Here is a 16,275-nt window from a genome sequence, read left to right as displayed (position 1 = left end):
AGCTTCATGAACCACTCGCAATATTTTTTAACTCCTCTAGAGGGTGCTCTTGGTTTAAAGATGCAGTGGAAATTAAATCGTGTTCCTTTTGCACGACCCTGCATCTTTGAACCAAGAGCACCCTCTAGAGTAGTAAAAAAAATACTGAAAGTGCTTCGTGAAGCTTCATTTTCACATCACAACTCAACAGGTTTGATTTGGATCGCATTTAATTTTTGGAAGTACTTTCAATCTTTCATTTTCAATGTTACTTTATTGGATCTTATTAGGCTGTGCAGGTGTGGCTAAGAAAGCCTGTTGTATGACATAATATAGGAACATTGGTCATCCAAGACAAATAATTTGTAGTTTAAAGCACTGATGTCCGCAGGTCTCCAAAGTGGGAGAACAAAACCCAGTTTTGTCTCACCAGCTGTCACACTATCTTCACCCTTCCCACAGTAGCCGACTTGTTCCGGCAGGCTCCATTTTTAAGCTGCAGTGGCGTCAAAGGGAACCAATGTCTTTTTATTTTCCTCCTCTAAAAATCTTCTTGAGGTCGCCTATGACCATAATGGTGCGATTTTTAAAAATGTTATTGTTAGCAATTTTGGGTGAACTTATTTCACTCACAAATAAAAACTTCAACCAATTAGATAATTTGTTGTTTGCAATTTATAAACTGTATACTGCAATTGGCAGCACAGTGCTCTAGTGGTTAGCATGTCTGCCTCACAATTTGAGTTAGGGTTTAATTCCGGCAATAAATAAGTGGAATAAATACTCAATAGTTTGCTTTCCCGTTGCCTATGAGCAATATACGTTTGTCCTTGTATCTTCAGTACAGTCTGGAGAAGTTGAGATGATTGCACAGCGTTACAAACAGCACCCGTGACCACACAAGGCCACACAAGTCAATACTGCAGCGAGTGAGATCGATGTGATGGCGGGTAAGTCGACCTGATAAAGAGCATCATCATGTCCGCTTGGCTTGTTGTCGGTTCAAGCTGCTGTATTTTTGCCCGACTGGCTTCAAAAAGGCAGGTATGAGGATATCCAATTGCGCACAGAAGTCACTCGAGTGTAAATCCCTGGAAAACCTACGCGACCGCATCCGTGTCCCCAGCTGGTTACCCCGGCGACGAACCATTGGCCGGAGCCCTCACGACAGGTCAGAGGACCCCCAGAATCTCCCTGGGTGCGGGAGAAGAGTTATTTTAAATATGTTTTTGTTGCGACAAGAATATAAGTGGGTTTTCCAAAAATAATTGCAGCTATGCAGTTTTTTGGCCCAATTCTCTGCCATTGAAGGCCATAGACGTCAAAAATTAATTTAAACTATTAGTTTCACATTTGTTTCCACTTTTGTTCAGAGTATGAAAACCTAGAAAAAACAGATATAACATTTGTGATTAATCTTGAGTTAACTAGTGAAGTCATGTGATTAATTACAAAAAAAATTGTAATCGCCTAATTAAAAAAAGAAAAGATTATAAAAAATGAGGGGCGTCAGACGATTACATTTTTTAAACAAGTTTTATATCTGTTATAAATGCACGATAAAAAAAAAATCTAGGTTTTCATACTCTTAACAAAAGTGGAAAAAAATGTGAAACGAATATAGTTCAAATGAATTTTTGACGTCTATAGCCGTCAATGGCAGTGAAAGCGTTAACAAGAAGGCCTTCTAGACAAACATCATGCTGCTACGGTGTATCTTACCAAACAAGTGTCCCTGCCTCCTTCCATGTAACCAGCACACATCATGTGAGGCGTCAAGTTGTCTCCATACGACTGCTGGCAGTCTGCCTGGTCAATGGTGCTCACCGCTGCTTTTTGCAGCAGGTTGGTCAGAGAACCTTCCAAGTGAGAAATATGTGAGTGTCTTTTATACAGCCATAATATTGACAACTAAACTGGACTAGTTTTTACCAAACTATACCCTCCCCCAGGGTTTACTCTTTACTGTGCTCCCCTGGACTTTACAGTTTGGGCCTTGTTTTTCTCCCTCCTATTCTTTTTTTCCCCTTCTAAGAAACTCAGGATGCGAATTAGCGAACCGCCAGGCTTCCTGTTCTGTCTCCCTCTGTTGGTGGACGTTTTTTTCTCAGATGAGTTGTGACTGAAGACAAATTTTCCTTATGTGTTTTTTCATACTTGGCTAATTAATCTGATTCTGTTTCAATAGTTAGAGATAGAGTATTTCGTTTTTGGTGTAATTTCAGGATGAAATTAAAATGCACTATAACCTTAATTTGAGGTTCTCTAAACTTTTAAATCGATATTTTTCATTTGATATTTTCAGTAGTTTTTGCACAACTTGCTGTTCTCAAACAAGAAACTGAACTGGTGAAATTCATGATTGATTTCTGTTTCTCAGAGGGAAGTGGGCACTGAGTTTAGAGTGTCACATATGATAGTGGCTCATACAGCGCTGGACTGGCCATCTGGTATACAGGGCAGGTGCCCGATGGGCCGGCCTTTTTTTGGGCCGATGCAGTGCTTTTAGATTATTATTTTCCTGCATTTTACCCCAAGAGACTGGCCCCCAATTTTGTCCATTCATCAATTTCAAATATAGATAGCAAACTGAAACGTCATCAATAAACATCAGTGGCAGAACTACATGTTAGACAAGAGTCGTGTCGAGCCGACGGGTCTAAGTCAAAATGCCAGGGCCGATTTTTTTTGTGCCAATCCAGCCTTGGGCAAGACTGAAAGAGTCACAGAAAAGCAGAGAAGTGGACGCCATTGGAAATTTGTAGTGAATTTTGCCATTCTTGTTAGAGAACAGAAAGTTGTGCAAGTTTTGCAACACTGAACAATTGGATGTGAATTCGAAAGTTTAGAAAATGTCAAATTGTGATTATGATTATTATGTTTATCAAATTATAGTTATAATGAAATTGTTTTTTAAAAAAAAGGTGGATACAGGGGTTAATTAAGTCATTTTTTTAACCGTTCTGCACAGTAAATTCTGCAGAGTAAATTTTACTCTAAACTGAGTCTATTTGGTCCCACTCTAAATAGAGTAAACTTTACACTTGGAAGAGAGTAAAATAAAATAAAAAAGTCACTGAAGCGTTGAGTCCCCTCTTGGATACAAGCAAACAGTAGGTGTGGCATAGCTTAGGTGCTAGTGTGGCAGTTTCCCAAGATGAAGGTCGTGAGTTTGTTCCTCAACCCTTGAGTGACTTTTATTTTATTTATTTTTGTTCAATTCTTCATTTTAGTCTCTTCCAAGTGTAAGTTTTACTTCTAAGTCTATTTGGTGCCATGCTATATAGAGTAAAATCTATTGTGTGCCTGTCACTATAATGTATATTACTGTATTACTGGCATATATAAAAAAAATAAAAAATAAAAAAATAAATATTCATTGTTTGTAGCAAGTAATTTTTAGATTAATTACAATAAATTCATTTGGATAATTTCCCCCCAGCATCTCAAAAATGGATGGATGAAGGATTTAGACCACTGCGACTTCGATTTAAAATGTTTTCTCAGCCGAAGCGCGACTCACTCTTACCGCCTTCCCTCATGGATCCCCATCCTGAGATGTAACACTCCGCGTCTTGCAAGAAGCGGTGCGCTGGTGAAGGGAGACAGACAGACTGGATGGTGTGCGACGCGGGAGCCGGGATGAGCAGCTCCAGCAGGGCCACGTCGTGGTCCATGCTGGTGTGGTTGAAATCCGGGTGGATGATGACCCGCTGGATGGGAATGACCACGGCTCCCGCGCCGGAGCGCAGCACAGAGCCCAGGCTCACTGCCCAGTGGGTGGGGCTGGGATCACTGTGGGAGGGGCTTAAAGTTAATCAGAACAATGTAACCAAATTTTAAATAAAAACCTGGCCTCAATAACAAATTGTTGGTCTTCAACTGTGTTTTATATTAACAGTTAGTCATTATTATTGTGTTATTTTTTTCTAACCGGCCTGTTATGTTGTGGGTCAAAATGACCCACTTTCACATTAAAGATCAAATGTTACTACCTTTGCACTATCAAACTTGGCACCAACAGACAATAAAAAAAACATTTTGAAAGATTTGCAAGGAATACTGAGCATATCCCGGGTCAAACTGACCCAACATTCACATCAACAGACTATAAGAAATGGTTAATTTTGACGTATGCGCAATGAGAATGGCTAATAATAAACTGTGTTGGTTTTGGAACGGTAAATATTCTGGGTCAAATTGACCCATTGAATAATAATTCCTATGAAACGTCTCATCGACAAACAATTAAAATGGTTCACTCTGACATTTCCAATTAAATGTTAAATGCTTTTGGAGACTTAAACATAGCCCGGGTCAAATTGACCCATTTTAAAGTTGGTCGCTTTTGGCAATGAAACTTTATCAACAGACAATTAAAATGATTCATTATTTGCATTGAAAACTGAACAGTGGCATAGCAACAATCCCCAGGGGCCCCAGGCAAGAAGGGATTGGGTGCCCCGGCGGCCATTCGTAGTATGCATAGTGCGTCATTTTAAAATTGCACATCTGCATCTTCAATAAGCAATCGCCATTAATTGTGCTTCATTCAAGTGACTTGTTTTGTTTTTGTTTGTTTAACTTTAGCAAGAATCTTTCTAGGTGAGTCAGAAAACAGGAAAATAAAATTACTAATCGCATCGTTGTTTAAAAAAAAAAAAGCCTTACTATACATGGTCTATTTTTTTTTTTTTAAAGATGCATTAGAAGAAGAAGAAGAAGAAAAGATGCATGGTCGTTTTTATTTTTATTATTATTATTATTTTTAAAACACCTTACTATACATAGTCGTTTTGAAAAAAAAAGAAAAGAGAATGCCTTACGCCATTCGTGATCATTTACAAAAAAAAATAAATAAATAATCAGCCTTACTTAGCTAACATGGTTGTTGTTTTTTGTGTGTTTTTTTTTAAAGAAAAAAAAAACACCTGGCTCAGGGAATTTGAGACGGTCAATTGTCATTGCTGCACTGCTAATGTGAAGGATATGCGTTTTGTGTCAAATCTGTTGGCCCTCTGGGGGCCCCTGCTGGCTAAGGGGCCGCAAGCAATCGCCTGCCTTGCCTATTGTCAAACTACTCCTCTGCTCATGAACAATAATTCATGCTTTTGGCGCATTAAACATAGCCCATTTCGGTCAAATTGACTGGGGAACTTTATTGCTGTTCATGAGAAAGCAACTTAGGTTAGGAGGGTTAAGGTAAGGTACACTTGTGCAGCACCTATTAAAATCGAATGCAAGTGCTGTATCTTAAAAAATGTACTTCTACAAAGGTTAATGCTCAATCTCAGAGTTTACTGCTATTGCTAACACGTACAGTAGAACCCTCTAAGAAACTGATATTTGAACACAAACTGTGCACAATTAGACATAGAATATGGTACAATAATACACATTAAATAAATATAATACAGTCATATATTCTTTATCCTCTGCAAGGGGCTAAGAGCACAATGTCCAATCAATTGATGCAAAGTGTGACAAAAACTGTTTGATTATTTAATTTTAATTGTGCCATTAATGTACATTTTTATAAAATCCAGTATCATTGATTCATTTATTTTATTTCCATCCATTTCAATGAAAAAAGATGATTTGAGATAAGAGCCATTTGAGGTACAAGTAAGGGAGCAAATTAAACTATACTGTATGTGTATTAGGGCCCAACTGCATAATTGACCGGCCAATTTCAGTAAATCAGTCAATATTGCCTTTATTTATTTGCGCAGCGTAGTCTGCTCATTTCTCACCTTTTGAAGCAGTGTGCGGCGGTCAGCAACCATTTGCTGTGAACGAGAGTAGCGCCACAATGATGGAGTCTCTGGTACTGAAGGCTGCCTATCCAAGGCCACTCCCCCCTGCGAGCCGTGACGCCACCCACAATCCGATTGGAGCCCAACGCGGGACGCTCCCCGCAGTCTGAAAAGTCAAATTCAATCACCTTAAATGCTTCCCCGTAATTGAGTTTGAACGTCTGCTTGATAGATTTCAACGGACCGCAGTTTCTTTCGTCAGCCTGGTTGGGGCAGTCGGGGACGCCGTCACATTCGGGATTTAACTTGCTGATACAGGAAATGGCGCTGCATTGGAAGCTTCCGCTGCTGCAGTTGGAGACTACAAGACATGATGGGAGTGTGTTTGGAAACCAAACAATAAACAAACATTTGCTAGTGTTTATTTGGACAATACCAGGACGTGCTGGGGCAAATTCCACATCCATGGCGACCGTCCTGAGAAGTGGACGATTAGAAGCACTCGTGGCTGCGGCAGTGACCGGCACAGTGGGATCATGCTTGGGAAAATAATGGGCCAAGTTGGGGTCTGCGTGACTAAGAATCCAGCTGCGGAGCTTGGTGACCCGCGAGTAAACCCCGGGCCTGTAGATCTGGGCACAGCCTATGCCCCAACTCACCACCCCTGCCAGAAAAAACCTCCCTGGAGCCCCCTCGCACACCAAAGGCCCCCCGGAATCACCCTGGAAATAAAACACACAAAGTCGTCGTCCAGTTTTAGCTAAGCAAAAGAAAAGGGTGTAAAGTACGCTGTAATTATTGATATGGCAAATAATAAAGAGAAAAAAAAACATTGTGCATGATGCAAAGTGTGCCTTAAGTAAGCCTCAAGCGGCGCTGACCTGACAGGAGTCCACTTTGCCCTGCAAGAATCCGGCACACATCATGTTGGAAGTGATTGCCCCTCTATACACGGGCAGTTTACTGCACACTTTGGAGTCGATGATTTTCACTACGGCCTTCTGCAGTGTGGGAGGAATCTCAGCTGAAAGACAGGTGAGCGCATTCACTATTAACTCGAATACATGCATTTGCCATAATGTTAGGCAGCACGCACAATCTAATGAAATCCAATTGAGCCAAATCTACCTTTATAATAAGAATGTTTTTTTTTTTTTTTTTTGCAGTTGTAGTTTGCAGTAGCACAAAACTGCACTGCATCATACTGAGATTTCTGTGCATTATGTGTGGCCACACAGGAAAGCTTTGCTGGGGTGCATGGGTTGCACCCCCCCCCCCCCAAAAAATAATGCTATGTGTAATGGTTTTCTATATCACAGGCGTGGATAGCAAAAATAGTCAGAATATAGGGGAGATCAGGGCTTGATGTCACACTTTTTACACGCCCACATATTTCTTGGAATCAATGAATCATGTGTACCAGAAGATTGACCAGAGTTTCAGGTATACTGTATTTTGTATTCACTTTCATATTTTGTGTCAGTTACCTGCCATTGGGTAAGTTGTCTCACTGTGAGGTTAGTTGTCACACTAGATTTTGCAACTAATAAAACAATGACAAAATTATTTCTGACCTCCCGTTTTTACTTGACATTCAATTTTGAAGTTAGGCCTAGAAAATGTTTATCATTGAGCTTGAAATAATTGTCGAAATTAGCCATTATAAACAACATAAAATAGAATGCAAGATGCGTTGGATTAAAATCATGAGAAACTTCTGACACATAGGCTATGGCTCTCAGCCTCAAATGCCCATTTGACCTTTCTTTAACAGAAAATTCAAGACTAAATTGAATTACAAAAAAAGAAAGCATTAGTTCCTTATGAAAGTTAAACCAGTCCTGAAATATGGACATAGTTGCAACAACTGGCAGATCCATATTTATAAATATTCAACAAAACCTGACAAACAAATTTCCTCACTAGTCCGACTCAGCATTTGAATAGCAATTCTTGCATACGTATACCAATACACTTTTCATTGGCCCATTCTTTGCATATGTCACATGTGACAACTACCCTTAAAATGACTGAGACAAGTTGCCCCAAAGTACCATGTTTTGTAATGTTAGCTCTAGTTTTGGTTATCTTAAAACAGAAAATGACTGAGGTATGACAAGATGCATTAATCTCACCTCTAACAAGTCCACATATGCTATCACTGCTCGGATTGTTATCCGGAAGAAGCTTGTACTAAAATATATAAAGTTGGACAAAGTCATTTTTTACTTAAGGTTGTACAAAGTGGTCAATTGGCACTCATCTCCACTCACAATGTGTGATTCTTCTGTCAGACAGCACATAACCCCTGACCATATAAAATAAGAAAACTCATTCCACTTATTAGAATGTGACAACTTACCCATGTGACAACAAACCCTGCCCTGGTCTTCCCGAGAGTGTAACGTGCATTTAGAAAGTAAATCTAATATTACTTATAAGAAATGTGAAAAGGGGATGAAAAGAGTTGGAAAAGTTTTGATACATCTACGAATGTTTTAACTTTTTTTTCCTCAAATTATTTAATTAACCAACATGAATATTAAATGTTAACAGTTTGTTAATGAGTGACAGGGACACATGTATTGACTTTTTTGCTGTACTATTTATTTGTGTGGCAGTGCAGCGTGACTCACAACTAAACTGGTGCAGAGACCCCCATCCTGACACCACGCATCTTTGGCCGGGGGTGAAGACGTGAGACGGGGCCGGCAGACAGGCGGGTCGGACGTAGGGGCTGAAGGTGAGAGGGCTCTCCAGCTCCAGCACGGCCACGTCAACATCGGTGGTCATGGGGTTGTAGTCTGGAGACACCGTCAGGGTTTTGATGTTGATCGTTTTGGACTCGGACTCCTCCCCGCTCACTAGACTGGCCCCCACCAGGGCTGTCCACTCTTTGGGGTTGTTGTCGCTAGAAATGGGAAGCAAAGCCTGGCCAGGTCATTTGTACTGTTGATGAGGTTAAAAAAATATATATATATTTTTAAATTTCATGTAAAATGACGGTTATAAAATAAATTATTACTACATTTCAGTCGTTACTTTGTTTTACTTAGAGTATTTCAAGTAGTTAATTCACCTACGTTTCAAAGCAGTGCGCGGCACTGACCAGCCACCTTTCGTTAATGATGGCGGCTCCACACGTGTGCTGTCCATGCAGTCTGAGACTGACCTGCCAAGGCAGCTCTCCTTGTCTGGCATCTTCACCGCCCACGATACGATTCCCGGCAGCGCTACGAGTGCCACAGGCTGGAGGGCAAAAATAGGACGACCTAAGATGATTTCATCAACAACAACAAAACAAGAAAGAAAGATTTGTTCACCACAGCGAGCTTCATCAGATTCATCCGCACAGTCTGATACAAAGTCACATTCTGGGTTTAATTTGGTGACACATTCTCCGTTGTCACACGTGAAGGCGTTCTCGGGACAGCTGTCTAAGAGAGAACAGTAGAAGACAGACTTGAATGGATATGAGCATTCAGGCACAACACTTAATTAGCTCCTTCACTGCCAGCCCAGTTAAAATGGATTTTTGACGTCCATAGCCGTCAATGGCACGGAATGAGTTATATCTCAACTAGACTTGTTAAAGACGAAATTAAATTATCTTGTCATACCTCAGTCATTGTTATGTTTTACGATTAAATTAGAGCTGGTAGTTTGGGGCAACTTGTCTCAGTCATTTTGGGGTTAGTTGTCACATGGGACATATGCAAAGAATATCAATCATATACATAAATTAGGGGTGTCCAGCGATTAATTTTTTTAATCGTAATTAATGGGATTCAATTCAATTCATGGGATTCAATAGTTAACTCACTATTAATCAAAAAAATAATATCTGTTCTAAATGTACAATAATTTTAATGTATAAAGCCCATCAGGAAATTTTACCAAATAACATGCAAATAAAAAAAAAGGGAAAGTGAGTAGAAATTAAGAGGAACAAATATTTTTTCCAAACCTAAATACAGAACAAAACAAAAAGAACGATGTATTTCATCTCAAGGTGTCAGTTTGTGAAACAATCTGCATTATAAAATGAAATCATCTCAGTCCATTCATATTTTTAAAAAATGTATAAAAGCTCAATTATTGTAAAAATATATATAGCAAACTTGACTGCTTAATGTCATTTATTTTGTGTTGAAAATTATTACTATTATTGTTATTTTTTCCATTTTTTTATTCTATTTTATTTATTTAGTTTTTTTTATCTAGGCAGATACCACAAGTTTCACTTCTTTCTATCCCACTTTTTTTTAAAGAATGAAATAAAATTTTAGAATTGAATTTTGAATTGAATTGAATAAAATATTTGTTTCCAAGTTTTCATACTCTTGTTAACATAAAAGTGGGAACATTATGTTAAACTAATAGAAATATGGCTGTATATTTTAGTCATTGATACAGTAATTTCATAATAATTCCTAAAATTGAGTTAAAATTAAAAAGATGTACTTGTACTATAAAAAACGAGTGTGATATTGATTTGTGTTGCGGTCATTTTTCTGCCACTAGATGGCATAATGCACTTGTAAGACGATGACAGCTCAGTGCATTTTTCCTTTCATATTAATTAACATGAAGTAACTTGTGAAATTCTACACATTTTTTAAATTGTCAAATACAACTTGACCCCCGTCCCCGCAAATATATGCAGAATTATTACATTTATTACTGCTAAATTTTGACGAATTGCGACTGGAATCCGCTCAGTACGGGCTTTCCAAGTAAGGGGCTGTCATTAATTTGACATAAAAAAAAAAAAGTGGTGTTAAAGGAACTTTAAATTTATTCAAAATGAACACACTCATTTTGACACCCCTAATACAAATGTATGCTGTATATGTGTTATGTCGCCTCATTAACGAAGTAATTTTAAGCCACAGAAACACTAATATCCTATAAGTGATATGTATTATTTGCACGTAAAACACTCTCACCGTCACCCAGCGCATCATCTCCAATACTATAAAAGGACTTCCCACTGGCACCTGGTTATAAAGCACAAGGATTAAACTCCACATGAAATGTGCCCAAGTCACACGACAAGGCACAGCTGAGGCCTGTTCAGAGAGCAAACAGTTGACGATTGTTTCCAACCCAGTAAGACGATAGCGTTGATGCGTCCAAACTCAGGGACCTCTAGCGGGGTGCCGTGCATCACCGAGGCGAGGCCCGCCCTCAGCAGGTCCTGAATGAAGTTTTCCGAATACTGCCGGAATTTGGAAACCGTGAAGACCAGTCGGATTGTTGCCATCACATCATCATTCATGTTGCTGCGGAAAAACAAAAAAACAGAAAATGCGCCATTTCGATATCTCTCAAAGAAAAAGATGCGACTTAGCTTCTTTGATGAACTTACCCAAATGCAATAATGTTACAATCAACATAGTGATGTGATATTGACGAGGAAGCGAAAATATTTTTGATCTGTGGAAGCAAATATGAATAACGGAGCATAAAAGGTCAAATAAGATGAGATAAGATGAGGCCGACCTTTGAACTGAGTACGGATGTCAGCACTAAAGAGAAGCCCGAATTTGGGTCCTGAAGAGACGGATCATGCTTGAGACCCTTCAGCTCAACCGTCTCCATGAAGTAATGCTGCTCCTGTATCAGGTACGCTGCACGACATTCATTCATTCATGTGTTACAAATAGAACAAAATTCTGTTTTTGATGTTGCTATGGAAGCAAACCATCACCGATAAGCAGTCCTACAAAGACTCCAACCACGAGGAAGAAGAGGAGGCAGAATACGAGGGCACTCCGGTAGCAAGTGGGACTGGAGGGAGCGGGTGAGGGTCCCGGAGTGGACCACGTGCCTCCGTCATCATTCGCCATCTCCTTGCTGAATTTACAACACTGGCCTATTCACATGGCAGCTGAAATCCAAACCGGGTAATGTTCAAAGCATGAATGTTCTGAAATGATCATCTTACTGTACGTTCAGCGGACACAGCATTAGGTACACTTGCACAATACTGTACTGTGCTTTTACAAAGACATTAATGCTTCATTTTGAGTGATTCACAACAGTATGTTGTTATTGTGGTTGTGAAGAATTCCACTGCATTGAACTGAGAATTTAAAAAAGAAGTGCTTTGGTGCCTTAAAGCAGTGATTCTCCAACTGGGGTCTCTGTAGAATAAAAGTTAGTAAAAGAAAAATACTATATTGGGATAAAAACGTATTTCTATCTGTCATTTTGTTTTGTTTTTGCTGCAAAACGTTAACGGATATTGTATGTATGTATTATTGTATGCATTAAATGTACTGGAATCAGTCTGAAAAAAGTGGTACCGACCGTCCCTACAAGTGTAGTTAAAATTTGCTGTTAGAAAAAGAGGCGGAGCTATGTGAAGGTCACGTCACTCTCTGATCCCTCTGATTGGCTGTTAGCTGAATAGGAATAGACTATGTGATAGTACACATGTAAGCTACAAAGCTAAGCTAAACTGTAGCCAAAGCTACAGCAAATGAAATGGCATTATTGAGTAAATACAAATAAATAAAATAAAGTACAATAGATAAAATATAATATATTCACATCAGGTTAAAAATGAATGGCAATCTACTGTTAATTTTGACTTTAGCACACTAAAAATACATACTTCATCAAATGAAACGTGCACCATGAAATTACTTTTATGGATGTGTATAAAATATGAAAGCGAAAAAGTACACTCACTCAACGTCGTTCCCTCAGTCCATGGCCAGCTGACAACATGACAACATCCGCCGACACCGCAAGCTGTGAGTGAATGTGGAAAGATGTGCAAAGCGTGCGCTATTTGTTCCACCGGAGCAAGGGGGCGTGTCAAACAGGTAACGCACCTTTTCCGTTGATTTTTGGAAAGTGATGCTTCATCCCAAATCCCTTTTACGCCCATCGCGATGGATCCCACTCTGAGCGTAAATATGTGTTTTGTTCCAAGCCACACCCTGCGTTATCTGCAGGAGAAAAATAAAAAAAAACAACTCATGTCAACTTCTATAAGGAGAATTTAAAGCTGCTCTGAAGAGCCTCCTTGTGCTCCATGGACACGCTAACTGGACAAAGAGGAGGAGCTAAGAAGGTTGGAATTCCTTTTCCATGCAGGATCACATCACCTGCAAAAGTCCACAGTGGCTAAATTGTTTCATCTGTTCACAGATTTCATAATATCACATGTACAGTCCGGACAAAAGCGTCGGGTTGCTTGTAGAGTTGTACCCATTCGCAAACTTTTTGTTCAAAGCACTTAATCTCAAAAGGGATCTTTGCTGGTGTGCATACGGGCTCATCTTTGCGAGCCAAATAAACACACAGGAAGAAATGTTTGAAAAAGAGGATGGAGCTAATTCCCATAAGAACAAGGTGGTTCCACCTGAGGATTTACATCAGCAAACAGGTGCAGCTCAGAATATGCCATTGTGTCGTGTAAAGTTACATTTATTTTACTAGTTCAATTCGTAGATAATTCACTACACAGATTCACAGAGTGAATATTTCATGATTTTATGGCTAAAAGTCAAGACTCACAATCTTAAGAAATTAGAATAATAAATAAGAAATCATTTACTTGATTAAATAATTAATTAAGTAAGAATCTGGAAAATATTTATTAATATGTTAAATGCGGGGGTGGTCTGAGCCGTTCTCACCAATCATTTTGCATTATCAACATTCTGGGAATGTCAGTTGGCATATTTTCAGACTGTTTTGCTTAAAACTGGTTTATTTATTTATTGGAATTATTTGTAAAATAAAAATAAAAATTCCACATGCATTTACATTTATTATTTGATGCATAAAATGCTTGGTTAATGTATTCATTCTAAACAATAAATGAAAAATAATTTTAGGTAAACAACCATCCATCCATCAATTTTCCGAGCCGCTTATCCACACAAGGGTCGCGGGCGTGCTGGAGCCTATCCCAGCCATCAATGGGCAGTAGGCAGGGTAAACCCTGATCGCCAGCCAATCGCAGGTAAACAACCGACTATTTTCCATCCATCCATCCATTTTCTTAACCGCTTTCCCTCACAAGGGTCGCTGGAGCCTATCCCAGCTGGCTTCGGGCCGTTAGGCGGGGTACACCCTGAACTGGACTCGATCTCACGTCCTCTGCACTGGGAGGCAGACGTGCTAACCGACTATTTTATTTTGTTAAATAATTGTTTTATTTATTCTTATAAATAATACAATTTAAATATGACTAAAATGTAAACTTTTATATAAACATTTATTTTATTACATAAAATAATTTGGTCAATTAATACAATGGAAATAGTGCAATGACAAAAAAATTACCTATCACAAATATTTTATAAAATAATTTGAACATTTATGTACTGTAAATATTAAAATGAAGAGTCAAACATTTAACATTTTATGAAATAATATTCTAATAAAATATACAATTTTACATATACATTGAAATTATTATTTTTTTCTATATTAAGTGCTGCCGGAACTCGAGTTGGATCTTTTTTTTTCCTTTAACAAAATGCTTGTTATATCTTGCAGCTACATAAAATTGCACTCTACTCAGTGGAGGTATTTATATTATAATAGGAGGGGCATGATGTCGCAAATGGTTCAGTATGATGCAGCAGTGGAATGCTACACTGAAAACTACATTTACAATAACTAATGTATTGTTCAATGTATGTATATATGTGTTGATAATCAATATTGTGCATCATCTTTATAGCTGTTAAATTAAATCAGCAAATGTATACTTGAATTGCTCACACAACTATCTCTGAATTCCTTCTTAATGCTGCCTTTTGACTTGATACTTTTCAAGATGGTGCATTTTATATACATGTACAACTAAAGTGCATGAACGTGATGAAAGTACAAAACTGAAAATAGCTTTATTTTTGGAATCAAAAACAGGAACAAATGGTAAAGGGTTGTTTCATTCTTGACAACCAAAACACTGACACTTTCCAAGCCTCAACTGAAACTCACACGCGGCATAGTGAAGTGCTTGCAAGTTCTTTAGCTGACTAAATTACATACAAAAAATAAAAAAAAGACAGCTACCACGATTTTAAAATGGAAAACATAAAAAAAAACAGTTTCAAAATATGATGTGCACTTATATATAAATCAAGTGCTGTGTTATCCATCTTGCTGTTGTATGAAAGGATTAGGAATAGCCTCCATGCCGTCCTGTGGACAAATGAGCACCACCGAGGTTCCCCTGCAAACCACCAGCCCCAGTTGCCTGGTGTCTTCTGTCAGTTTGAGTTGGTCATCAGGATCTGGACACATGGGGGACAAAATGCAGGTTAAAAAACAGACTAAAATCAGATCTCAGTTTCAAAAATAATAATGATAATATGGTTGTAGTTTTTGTACAACGGTGTGAGATCATGGTAGCGTTTTTGTTTTCCAAATCTCTCGGCGGGTGTCCCTAATGTTATGGCCAAATCAGCGTACACTTTATGAAAACAATGTAGTTAAGTATTAGGCTAAAATGAAGCACTTACCACGCATATACTCGATGGTACCGTCCAGTACAAGGTTCAATAGTGGGTCGAACCCTTTAAGGACACCGCTAGCTAATGAAAAACACAAACATTTAATTGCACATTGTAACATAACATCGCATCGATGAAACGTGGATGCACCCACCTTCTCGCCCTCCTTGAAACTTAACTCGAATCGGCTTGTCGATGTATTTAGACAAGTCAAATATACTCTCCTTCTTCTTCTTCTCTTTATCCTAACAAAGACGGTGAAATGTTATTTATCAGCGTGCAAAAGCGTGCCGCATACAACTTAATGGTAATTAGCACCGGGCTAGCTGCAGTCGGCATATGAATTAGCAGCCTGTAAAACAACCACAATGCCCCCAAAAAACACTTGCTATATATTCCAAATGATAGCGAGGATCGACACGATACCGTTCGTGAATGTTTGTGTGAAAGTTAATGACATAAAGTGCTTGGAATTTGAATGAAAACGCAATCTGCACGAACTCACCGCCATGTTTGCTTCGGAAACCCGGAAGTGAAACTTTGACCTAGGTAGGGCTTCGCCAATCAAATGTCTTTACTCTCTCTCATTTTTTCTAATCGAAAACGTCACTTTATTACATCGCCAATATAATTTGAAAATAAGACGGTCTTCAGGAAAACAAATTAGTTTTTCACCGATGACATGATTGAGAAAATAAGAGTAGCTCACCTAATATCAAGCACTCTGGCGAAACAAAAATATTTTTAGATTGTAATGCAATGGATGGTAAAAGAGTAAAAAAGTTACTCCAAGGACAGGAAAATATCAGCAATATTGTCGCTTTAAACCAATTTTCATTTACGTAAGGGGTCTGCAGTTTTTTAACACATAAATGAACATTTTATTTGTCACTTTTTTATTAACATCTTCTCATTGAATTGTTTGTGGTGGACAAAAGTTTTGAGCACATTTTATGTGGCTAGAGGGTTACATTATTGACCGCAACATAGGCTACATCTGCAATTTAAATCATGATAATAATTCAGCTTGCTAAATAAAATAACACAGCAGA

The 16,275-nt window shown here is 38.5% G+C and overlaps 2 protein-coding genes across 3 annotated transcripts; both read right to left on the bottom strand.

The window, feature by feature from the left end:
* Positions 1-91: 91 nt before the first annotated feature.
* On the bottom strand, positions 92-12,498 carry tmprss9 (transmembrane serine protease 9). Of its 2 annotated transcripts, none has more exons than XM_077584893.1 (16): positions 12,435-12,498; positions 11,449-11,628; positions 11,241-11,368; positions 11,107-11,174; positions 10,845-11,020; positions 10,685-10,735; positions 9,059-9,172; positions 8,819-8,984; positions 8,372-8,646; positions 6,617-6,759; positions 6,172-6,457; positions 5,980-6,096; positions 5,733-5,901; positions 3,503-3,774; positions 1,702-1,838; positions 92-1,173 (listed from the first exon to the last, which is right to left on the bottom strand). In XM_077584893.1, exons 2-16 carry the CDS (start codon positions 11,585-11,587, stop codon positions 1,012-1,014), a joined length of 2,403 nt encoding a protein of 800 aa, XP_077441019.1. In that variant the 5' UTR covers positions 11,588-11,628; positions 12,435-12,498; the 3' UTR covers positions 92-1,011. The 2 variants fall into 2 exon arrangements, with proteins under 2 accessions (XP_077441019.1, XP_077441020.1); XM_077584894.1 differs by having other exon boundaries at positions 3,509-3,774.
* A 2,088-nt stretch (positions 12,499-14,586) lies between these two features.
* lsm7 (LSM7 homolog, U6 small nuclear RNA and mRNA degradation associated) lies at positions 14,587-15,826 on the bottom strand. Its single transcript, XM_077584140.1, has 4 exons — positions 15,729-15,826; positions 15,378-15,468; positions 15,233-15,304; positions 14,587-15,004 (listed from the first exon to the last, which is right to left on the bottom strand). The coding sequence occupies exons 1-4, from the start codon at positions 15,732-15,734 to the stop codon at positions 14,862-14,864; spliced, it is 312 nt and encodes a 103-aa protein (XP_077440266.1). The 5' UTR covers positions 15,735-15,826; the 3' UTR covers positions 14,587-14,861.
* Between the last annotated feature and the right edge of the window lie 449 nt (positions 15,827-16,275).

Source organism: Vanacampus margaritifer, chromosome 13 (genome assembly GCF_051991255.1).
Source record: "Vanacampus margaritifer isolate UIUO_Vmar chromosome 13, RoL_Vmar_1.0, whole genome shotgun sequence".
In the NCBI taxonomy this organism is placed as follows: domain Eukaryota; kingdom Metazoa; phylum Chordata; class Actinopteri; order Syngnathiformes; family Syngnathidae; genus Vanacampus; species Vanacampus margaritifer.
The sequence above is the reverse complement of the archived record's forward strand: the minus strand, read 5'-3'. Positions and strand labels throughout refer to the sequence as shown.